Genomic DNA, 11,438 nt, shown 5'->3' on the forward strand with positions numbered 1-11,438 from the left:
CTGAGTAGCTGGGACTACAGACACGCGCCACCATGCCAGCTAATTTTTTGTATTTTTAGTAGAGACGGGGTTTCACCATGTTGACCAGGATGGTCTCGATCTCTTGACCTCATGAGCCACCCGCCTCGGCCTCCCAAAGTGCTGGGATTACAGGCTTGAGCCACCGCGCCCGGCCTACAAATATCTTAAAAATGATTCCCACACCTCGAAACCTGTTTCTTAAAAAAATTGTATTTTCTTAGTTTTCCATTATCTCTTCCAATTTTTCCCGACCAGCCAAAAAATACAACATGTATCTTCAGATGTATCTCAACATATTTTTGGCTCTTTAATCAAGGAATACTACTAGTATGCCACTAGAAAAAAAAACAAACACAAACTGGAAAAGTGACTTGCTACAAGTCACTTGAAAACTCTCTTCAATTTCCATACCACAGTCTCCTGGCTTCATCTATCTTCTGCTTCTGCTAGAAAAATTCCTTTTGCTTGGACTTATTCACCAACTTCAGTGCCACAGATGTATTAATGTGAAGGGCCTCACAACTGTTCACAGGGAGCTTACCATGTGATGATGTGTCATGGTGGGACCACTGAAGATAACAAAAAATTAAGCATTAAATTCATTGGCCAGGCACGGTGACTCACACCTGTAATCCCAGCACTCTGGGAGGCCGAGGTGAGTGGATTACTTGAGGTCAGGAGTTCAAGACCAGTCTGGCCAACATGGCAAAACTCTGTCTCTACTAAAAATAGAAAATTACCCAGGCGTGGTGGCGCATGCCTGTAAGCTTAGCTACTCGGGAGGCTGAAGCAGAAGAATTGCTTGAACCCTGGAGGGAGATGGTACACTGGGCCAAGATCACACCACTGCACTCCAGTCTGGGCAACAGAGTGAGACTCCAACTCAAAAAAAAAAAAAAAAAAGAAAAAAAAAATCACTGCTATGATCTGAATGTCTGTGCTCCCCCAAAATCTGTATGTCGAAATTCTAACCCCCAAACTGATGCTATTTGGAGATGGGGCCTTTTGGGAGGTGATTAAATCATGAAGGCAGGCCCCTCACAAATGGGATAAGTGCCCTTATAAAATAGGCCCAAGGACATAGCAAGAATATATCATCTATGAACCAGTAAATGGATCCTCATGAGACAATGAATCTGCCTTGACTGTAGACTTTCTGGCCTCTACAAATGTGAGAAATAAATTTCTGCTGTTTATAAGCCACCCAGCCTCTGGTATTTTGTTATAGCAGCCTGTATGGACTAAGAAATGAATACTGATTTATAGAAGCAACTGACCAAGTAACTTCATACCTCGTTTTCTGACATCATCCCTGGAGTAAGCTGAGGACCTGTCCCTAAGGAAATGACCAACACCTCTTCTGGTTGCACCTCCTGGATGGTTTCTTGAGATGATCCTTCATGGTCCATATGTAGGTCCATTAGCATATTGGTGCGGCTTCTGCTCCGAGTTGCTAATAAAAAATTTCAAATAAAATAATTTAGAGAAATAGACAAATGAAGAAAATGGGATGCGAAATATGAAAATAGATTTTCTATTAGTGCAGAACATTTGCACATGCACAAAACAATAGTGGTGAAAATACAAATAAGAAAAAACAAAACAAAAAACAAGATCCTCCAAGTTACACTACTAATAAAGATTCTCCTTCAAAACTGATAATCAAGAACAGTGATCCAAGTCCATGTGACAGGAACTACCACATAGATGATCACGTCTGCAGAACAGCAAACATGTCCCAATCAATTTAAGATTTGGAGTGACATTTCTTATCTTTTTAAGATACCTTAACTATTTCTCCTATAAAATGATGTAACTGCTACAGATCTACCATACTAATAACTGAACTTCCTCTTTCAGGAGTTGAGACCAGCCTGGCCAACACGGTGAAACCCCATCTCTACTAAAAATACAAAAAATTAGCCAGGTGTGGTGGCAGGCACCTGTAATCCTAACTACCTGGGAGGCTGAGGCAGGAGAATCACTTAACCCAGGAGGCGGAGGTTGCAGTGAGCCAAAATTGCACCCTTGCACTCTGGCCTGGGTTACAGAGTGAGACTCCATCTCCAAAAAGAAAAGAAAAAGAAAAAGAAAAGTTTCTATTTTATTTCAGAGGGCAATAAAATTCAGTACAACCAGAATACTAAATAGAAATTATCTTTTGGTGCAAAATAATAAAAAATACAGACATAAAGCAAAAACAACTTGTAGCAGCAAAAGTCAACTTCATGTTGTATAAAAGCTGACTACTTCAAGACAGGAAGAGGTAGAAATATAAACAATCATCTTTCTTTACAATACTGATTAATGTTCATTAATCACTTTTAGTCTGAAAATTCAGAGCACACATCAATTTCCAAGTCTAAAATAGGCCTATTCATATCTTTATTTGCTATCTTCTACTGAGTTGAAAATTTAAATTCAAGCTCATGAATAGATCTACGAATCTTAAGTAACAAACTCTTATTATTTTTTTGTTGTTGTTAAGAGACAGGGTTTCACCGTGTTGCCCAGGCTGGTCTCAAACTCTTGAGCTCAGACAATCCATCCACCTCGGCCTCCCAAAGTGTTAGGATTACAGGTGTGAGCCACTGTGCCCAGCAACAAACTCTTAAATTTATAAAAATGCAAGTCATGAAATTTTATGTAGCAATTTACATTAAGTAAAGGAACATGCACATGAAACATACTTTTATAAACTACTTCTTAAGTAAAATTATAAAAGAAAAGGAAGAACAGCCTATTACCCACCAAACGGGGTTACTAGTGTAATATGAGCAGTAATATTGGTAGCTGAGGAATCCCAAGCAGTGATGGCTGCTAACTGTTGTCCTGGGTTGCGAAAGCATTAAATGAAAGAAAATCAACCCTCTGAACAATGGACACACTTTTAAAAATACAAAATAAATACAATAGCCAGGTAACATGACTATACAAAATAATACTGGGCATACATTTGAAATTCATTTTCCATCAGACTCATATTTAATGACACTTTCAGATAATGGGAAATGAAAAAAACTAACGTATAGCAGTGAATAAAGGAAAAATCTCTGATTTACTAAAAATCATTTACTTCATCATGTGAACAGAGTGCACACAGCCCCTAATATTAAAAACCATTAAGTGGCCAGGTGTGGCGGCTCACACCTGTAATCCCAGCACTTTGGGAGGCCAAGGTGGGTGGATCACCTGAGGTCAGGAATTCAAGACCAACCTGGCCAACAAAGCAAAACCCCATCTCTACTAAAAATATAAAAATTAGCCAGGCATGGTGACAGGTACCTGTAATCCCAGCTATTGGGGAGGCTGAGGCAGGAGAATTGCTTGAACTCGGGAGGCAGAGATTGCAGTGAGCCGAGATCGCGTCACTGCACTCCAGCCTGGGCAACAAGAGTGAGACTCTATCTCAAAAAAAAAAAAAAACTATTAAGTGCAAAACTCCTTTTTTATTTTAATTTTGAAAACTGACATAATGGGATGATGCAGTTAAGACAAAGACTTGAAGAGTATAATGCCACACTCCTATTGATGATACAATTTCACATTATGTTAAATATAAGGTAGAGGCCAGGTGTAGCGGATCACACCTGTAATCCCAGTGCTCTGAGGGCCGAGGGGGGCAGATCACGAGGTCAGGAGTTCGAGACCATCCTGGCCAACATGGTGAAACCCCCTCTTTTCCAAATATATAAAAAATTAGCCCGGCGTGGTGGCAGTTGCCTGTACTCCCAGCTACTTGGGAGGCTGAGGCAGGAGAATCACTTGAACCCGGGACGCAGAGGTTGCAGTGAGCCAAGGCCATGCCACTGCACTCCAGTCTGAGCAACAGAGCAAGACTCCATCTCAAAAAACAAACAAACAAACAAACGAATATAAGGTAGACAATTTTAAGAAACTAGCAGTTCTTAACAAATCAGCTCAAGAAGTTTAAAAGTGGCCGGGCGCGGTGGCTCAAGCCTGTAATCCCAGCACTTTGGGAGGCCGAGGCGGGTGGATCACGAGGTCAAGAGATCGAGACCATCCTGGTCAACATGGTGAAACCCTGTCTCTACTAAAACTACAAAAAATTAGCTGGGCATGGTGGCGCGTGCCTGTAGTCCCAGCTGCTCAGGAGGCTGAGGCAGGAGAATTGCCTGAACCCGGGGGGCGGAGGTTGCGGTGAGCCGAGATCGCGCCATTGCACTCCAGCCTGGGTAACAAGAGCGAAACTCCGTCCCAAAAAAAAAAAAAGAAAAAAAAAAAAAAAGGAGTTTAAAAGTAAAATCCCTCTCTTCAAAATGCATAAATTAAAAAGAACTATGTTCACTAAGTGTTGCTGAGTTCCTCATTATAATTAGGCAGGCACTAAAATACTCCTGTTCCCTGACCTAAACGATTTCGCCCTGTCTTACTTTGTCTAACTCCCACTTATCCTTCAACACAAAGTGCAAGCCAGCTTCACCTGCTCCAAGACCTTCTCCTAATACCACCACCATTTGGCTAAGTTAGCAGTCCCCATAACCCTTGTACCTATCTCCTGAGAACACTTAGTATGCTGAAAGATACTAATCTCCTCTTATTCTCCCTAACTAAGCTATCAACAGCCAACTTGACAGGAAGGGCAAGTCCTAATGGTCTTTGCATCCAGTGTCTATCACAGTGCCTCATGTGCAAGACACATCCACTCTCACGGGACTTTTGTGTGGATTAAATGAAACATTTATAAAGTGCCTACTCAGTGTCTGGAACATGGTATATGCTCAATTAATTTTTTTGTAGCTAGATAGATAATAAATATTAATCAAGCAAATAAAGCTACATTAAATAGAATTTTTTTTTTTTGAGACGGAGTTTCGCTCTTGTTACCCAGGCTGGAGTGCAATGACGCGATCTTGGCTCACCGCAACCTCCGCCTCCTGGGTTCAGGCAATTCTCCTGCCTCAACCTCCTCAGTAGCTGGGATTACAGGCACGCACCACCATGCCCAGCTAATGTTTTTTGTATTTTTAGTAGAGATGGGGTTTCACCATGTTGACCAGGATGGCCTCGATCTCTTGACCTCGTGATCCACCCGCCTCGGCCTCCCAAAGTGCTGGGATTACAGGCTTGAGCCACCGTGCCCGGCCTAAATAGAATTCTTAAACAAACTTTAAAAAATAAAATGAAACTTTTGCTTTATTTTATAACATTAAGGTATCTTAGCTCAGTTGATTAAAAAAATTAATGAAAACAATAATAGAAAAATAGTAACTATTATTTTCCACTTTATCGACAGAAAATTCTAAAATAATAGTTTATTATATTATTTAGAACTTTGTAGAAAGGAGGGGGCTACATAATTTTTTTTTGAAACAGGGTCTCATTCTGTCACCCAGGCTGAAGTGCAGTGGCACGATCATGCTTCACTACAGCCTCGACCTTCCAGGCTCAACCAATCTCTCCACCTCAGCCTTCCACGTAGCTGGGACCACAGGCACATGCCACCGCACCCGGCTGAGAGGGCTACATAATTTTTAAAATGACTACTTATAGGCCAGGCGCAGTGGCTCACAGCTGTAATTCTAGCACTTTGGGAGGCTGAGGCAAGTGAATCTCCTGAGGTCGGGAGTTCAAGACCAGCATGACCAACATGGAAAAACCCTGCCTCTACTGAAAATACAAAATGAGCCAGGTGTGGTGGTGCATGCCTGTAATCTCAGCTACTCGGGAGGCTGGGACAGGAGACTCTCTTGAACCCAGGAGGCAGAGGCTGTGGTCAATGGAGATGGTGCCATTGCACTCCATCCTGGGCAACAAGAGTGAAACTGTGTCTCAAAAAAAAAAAAAAAAAAAATGGGGCTGGGCATGGTGGCTCACGCCTGTAATCCAAGCACTTTGGAGGCCAAAGTGGGCGGATCACCTGAGGTCAGGAGTTCAAGACCAGCCTGACCAACATGGTGAAACCATCTTTAAAAAAGAAAAAGTAAAAAAAAGAAAAAAAAATGACTACTTACAACACTTCCAAAATTTTTTCAAGAAAAAACAATAAAATTTAAACAAACTATACTGTGGATAGCATGACTTCAATTAATTATGAAAAGTATGTAGACAAAGCTAAAGCCTACTGGGTAAACGTTAACTAATCTGATGCGATTTCTAAAAATTGAAATACCATCAGTTAACATGAAGAGAAAAACTTTCTCAAGTATTTAAACATATATTCCAAAACACTGAGCAATAACAAAGGCTAAGGAAATACTAAATTTAAGGGAAAGCTCTGATATGATAAACTCTCTTTACCTATAGGTAATCGATTCTTTTTATTTGCTGGAGTGGTTGCTGGAGACAGTTGAGGTGTATTGTATGGAGTCATTTCTAAACTGCTGCTTTTTCCTGGTTTGGCCGGGGGTAGGTTTGCCAATAAATTGTCAAGAGCCATTCTATCTTCTCTTAGTTGATCTCCAGACATCACACTCTTCATAAAATTCACCTGACAAAAGCAAAGAACATTAGCTAGTGAAATCATTTTTTCAAATACAATATGTATTTCTCACACAATGTACTCACGTATGTCTCTGCTCACACTTAGCTAAAAGACTTTTGAGAGAATCGTATTAAACAATGAAGCCATTACCAGAGTAATAAGCTGACTGTAGGTTATATAAACCACAGTTCTGCTCAATCCTTCCAGAAGATTAACGGAAGACAATGGAGGGGTCTCCACAGCACGGCCCCCAATCACAACATCAAGGAAAGCAGCAACACAGCTCTGTTAAAACAGGAAAACAACAGTGAAACATCTCCCCTTTAAACTACTGGAACAAAATTTCTCATTAAGGTGGACAAGCATGAAAAAATTTTAACATCTTAAAAATTCTGTTTTTTTGGCCGGGTGCGGTGGCTCACGCCTGTAATCCTAGCACTTTGGGAGGCCGAGGTGGGTGGATCACCTGAGGTCAGGAGTTCAAGAACAGCCTGGCCATCATGGTGAAACCCCATCTTTAAAAAAAAAAAAAAATCCTATGTTTTTAAGATGTTAAACAAATCAATTTTTTTTTGAGACGAAGTTTCACTCTTTGGCCCAAGCTGGAGTAGAACGGCGCCATCTCAGCTCACTACAACCTCCATCCCCCAACACCCCCTTTCCACCCATTAAAGTGATTCTCCTGCCTCAGCCTCCCAAGTAGCTGTGATTACAGGTGTCACCACCATGCCCGGCTAATTTGTGTATTTTTAGTGGAGATGGGGTTTCGCCATGTTAGACGGGCTGGTCTCCAACTCCTGACCTCAGGTGATCCACCCGCCTTGGCCTCCCAAAGTGCTAGAATTATAGGTGTAAGCCACCCCGTCCAGCCTAATTGTTGTATTTTTTTGTAGACATGGGGTTTTACCATGTTGCCCAGACTGGTCTCAAACTTCTGAGCTCAAATGATCCACCCACCTTAGCTTCCCAAAGTGCATATAGCACTAGGATTACCAGAATGAGCCAATGCGCCCCACCTAAAAAATTAAACTTTTTTTGTACTGATACTAGACTAAGATCTTGAAGCTGGGTGTGGTGGTGCACGCCTGCAAACCCAGCACTTTGGGAGGGCAAAGAGAGGTGGATTGCTTGAGCCCAGAAGTTCACAACACTTGGGCGACATGGCAAAACCTTGTCTCTATAAAAAATACAAACATTAGCCAGTCGTGGTGATGCGCACCCATAGCCCCAGCTACTTGGGAAGCTGAGGTAGGAAGACTGCTTGCGCCAGGGAGGTTAAGGCTGTAGTGAGCTCAGATGGCATCAATGCACTGCAGCCTGGGTGACAAAGTAAGACCCTATCTCAAAAAAAAGGAAATAAAGTAAGATCTTGGAGACAAACATAATATGACACAGGCATAACAGTAACATTGTGTTACTATTTCTAAAAGGGGAAGGATGGGGTGGATGGAAGTACACAGTATACGTAGGAATTTGCTTGTAGCATACACAAAAGCCTGGTAACATCAAGAATCTTTTGGGGGCCAGGCATGGTGGCTCACGCCTCTAATCTCAGCTACTCAGAGGCTGAGGCAAGAGAATTGTTTGAACCTGGGAGGTGGAGGTTACACTAAGCGAGATCACATCATTGCACTCCAGTCTAGGTGACAAGAGTGAACCTCCATGAAAAGAGCAAAACTCCATCTCAAAAAAGAAAACGAATCTTTTGTGGGGGCAGGGAATAACGAAGATTAGAGATGAGAGGTGGAAAAGGAATTTTACTGAAATATCCTCGAATTGGGCCAGGTGCGGTGGCTCACGCCTGTAATCCTAGCACTCCGGGAGGCTGAGGCGGTAGATTACGAGGTCAGGAGATCAAGACCATCCTGGCCAACATGGTGAAACCCTGTCTCTACTAAAAATACAAAAATGAGCCGGGCATGATGGCAGGCGCCTGTAGTCCTAGCTACTCAGGAGGCTGAGGCAGGAAAATCGCTTGAACCCGGGAGGCAGAGGTTTCAGTGAGCTGCGACTGAGCCACTGCACTCCAGCCTGGGCGACAGAGCAAGGCTCCAGCTCAAAAAAAAAAAAAAAAAAACCAGACACGGTACCTCACACCTATAATCCCAGCACTTTGGGAGGCCAAAGCATGCAGATCACAAGGTCAGGAGTTGGAGACCAGCCTGACTAACATGGTGAAACCCTGTCTCCACTAAAAATAAAAAATTAGCCAGGCATGGTGGCACACACCTGTAACCCCAGCTACTAGGGAGGCTGAGGCAAGAGTATCACTTGAACTCAGGAGGTTGCAGTGAGCCAAAATCATGCCACTGCACTCCAGCCTGGGCGACAGAGGGAAACTCCGTCTCAAAAAAAAAAAAGAAAAAAGAAATATCCTTGAATTTTCATAGGTTGAATGGATACCTACTCAAGGTAAGACTGATTAAAATTTTATTTAACTAAATTAATTGAACAATGTCGTGGATGTTAACTTATAAACTACACTTAAAATTAAACAATTATCGACTAGGCATGGTGGCTGACATCTGTAATCCTAGCATGCTGGAATGCTGAGGCAGCAGGATCGCTTGAGGCCAGGAGTTCAAGACCAGTCTGGGCAACACAGCAAGAGCTCATCTCTACAACAATAAAAACCGGGCGTGGCGATATGCCCCTGCAGCCCAGCTACTTGGGAGGCTGAGGTGGAAAGACTGCTTGAGCCCAGGAGTTTGAGCCATAATCATACCACTGCACTCCAGCCTGGGCAACACAGTGAGACATTGACTCAAAAATTTAAAAGTTATACAACTATTGCTCTTTCATATTTCTATGGATTTCAAAGTTAAACTATTTTAAAAATTTAAAAGTTATACAACTACTTTGGATTCATATTTCTATGGATTTAATCCAGTGACAATTTTTTAAAAATAAACTTTTTGAAATAAAATAATCTTAATAGCTCTGATTCTCTTTATGTGGCGTCTGTGGGAGTTAATCATCTTTAATGACATCTTTTCTTTTTGTTTTTCTTTTTTTATTTTTTTTAAGATGGGGTTTCACCGTGATGGCCAGGCTGGTCTTGAACTCCTGACCTCAGGTGATCCATCCACCTTGGCCTCCCAAAGTGCTAGGATTACAGGCATGAGCCACCGCACCCAGCCAATAACATCTTATCAATGCTGCTGATCCAATACTGTAGCTAATTAAAAGAACATTTAATTCAGATATCACCTAAGGACAAGATTTAATAAAGAGAGCAGTTAGGCTCACTAATACTTCAGCAGAGTTTTCTATAAACCGTATTTATTCTTACTTTGTCAAATTTTCCAAGGCTGCTCTTTGTTCGGGGATCTCCCTCTTCAGAGCCAGTCATTGCTAACTGCTGCAAAAGGCGGCCCACCTGCAACCCAAAGCAGTGGTAGGGACACATAAGCTATAGACAGATACTCACAAATTCCTCTTAATGAAAGCAACCATGTCTATTCTTTTCTAAAAATCTGTTTCATAATACTGTCCATTCTACCTGACCAGGCGTATGAAATAGTATCACTAATAAAATGCATACCTTATATCAGCTTTTACTATTTTTAGATTGAGAGTTATAGAGAGAATGTAGAATTTTTTGCTTTAATTTCTCTTTAACACATAAGATATCAACAATAGCAAGAAAAAAAGTACAGGTTGGGTGTGGTGGCTCACACCTGTAATGCCAACACTTTGGGAAACCAAGGTGGGTGGATCACCTGAGGTCAGGAGTTCAAGACCGGCCTGGCCAACATGGCGAAACCCCATCTTTACTAAAAATACAAAAATTAGTTAGGCGTGGTGGCACAGGCCTGTGGTCCTAGCTACTCGGGAGGCTGAGGCAGGAGAATCACTTGAACCTGGGAGGAAGGGGTTGCAGTGAGCTGAGACCGAGCCACTGCACTCCAGCCTTGGTAACAGAGCGAGACTCCATCTCAAAAAAAAAAAAAGTACAATACATTTGTTTCTGATATTTTACTTTTCATGTGTTTAGAGCCTGACTCATAAATTACCTCAAGTTAATATTAACAACATTACCCTAGAGAGTTCACAAAGCACTCAAGGCAGAATTTTTTTTCCTAGATTTAGAAGCAAATGATTTCTATGGAACACTAGCTGGTTTAGTGAAGTAAATACTAATTCATAGAAAAAGTACCTTACTGGCAAAAGTAAGTTGTTACTGTACTCTCTTTAAAGGCTGATGATGAAAGCCATTACAGCATCCTCTTCTTAATATCTGGGACAAGCCCCCTTTTCGCTATTTTGAAAATATGTAATTCAATCTCTACTGGAATTACAAAAAATAAAACTGCAAATACATTACCTACCATAAGAATAAATTTGGTGTTTCATGGGCTGTGAGGCACAGTGCCTCACACCCATAATGCCAGCACTTTGAGAAGTCAAGGTGGGAGGATTACGAGGCCAGGAGTTCCAGACCAGCCCGGGCAACACACCAAGACCCTGTCTCTACAAAAACATGTTTTAAATGAGCCAGGTGTGGTGGTATACACCTACAGTCCCAGCTACTCAGGAAGGTGAGGCAGGAGGGTCACTTGAGCCCAGGAGTTCAAAGGCTACAGTGAGCTAAGATGGCACTACTGCAGTACAGCCTGGGTAAGAGAGTAAGACTCTGTCTCAAAAAAAAAGAAAAAATTAGTTTCAGGGATGATAAGGTGTTAAAAATCTTGTGCTTGCTTCAGCAGCACATATGCTAAAACTGGAACTCTACAAGAGAAGATTAGCATGGCCCCTGTGCAAGGATGACACACAAATTTGTGAAGAGTTCCATACTATAGATTTTTTAATTTAGAAAATGTTTTAGGGCCGGGCGCGGTGGCTCAAGCCTGTAACCCCAGCACTTTGGGAGGCCGAGGCGGGTGGATCACAAGGTCAAGAGATCGAGACCATCCTGGTCAACACGGTGAAACCCCGTCTCTACTAAAACTACAAAAAATTAGCTGGGCAT

At 42.0% G+C, this 11,438-nt stretch overlaps 1 protein-coding gene and 1 non-coding gene across 12 annotated transcripts in view; one reads left to right on the plus strand and one right to left on the minus strand.

Moving 5' to 3' along the window:
• Positions 1–11,438, minus strand: part of GAPVD1 (GTPase activating protein and VPS9 domains 1) — a 108,382-nt gene that overhangs the window by 53,158 nt on the left and 43,786 nt on the right. For 6 of the 11 annotated variants that reach the window (XM_037745942.1, XM_017549155.1, XM_017549157.1 and 3 more), the window contains exons 4-7: positions 9,759–9,845; positions 6,617–6,751; positions 6,283–6,472; positions 1,314–1,474 (exon numbers count right to left, since the gene is read on the minus strand). In XM_037745942.1, coding sequence (XP_037601870.1) covers positions 1,314–1,474; positions 6,283–6,472; positions 6,617–6,751; positions 9,759–9,845 — 573 coding nt within the window. Of the gene's footprint in view, positions 1–1,313; positions 1,475–2,772; positions 2,854–6,282; positions 6,473–6,616; positions 6,752–9,758; positions 9,846–11,438 lie in introns of all 11 variants that reach the window. The other 5 variants (XM_017549149.1, XM_017549150.1, XM_017549152.1 and 2 more) reach the window with 1 other exon arrangement.
• Positions 11,160–11,267, plus strand: LOC119474189. Its single transcript, XR_005203480.1, has one exon. It is a non-coding gene; the product is annotated as a U6 spliceosomal RNA (small nuclear RNA).

Source organism: Cebus imitator, unplaced genomic scaffold (assembly GCF_001604975.1).
Source record: "Cebus imitator isolate Cc_AM_T3 unplaced genomic scaffold, Cebus_imitator-1.0 Scaffold216, whole genome shotgun sequence".
Classification (NCBI taxonomy): domain Eukaryota; kingdom Metazoa; phylum Chordata; class Mammalia; order Primates; family Cebidae; genus Cebus; species Cebus imitator.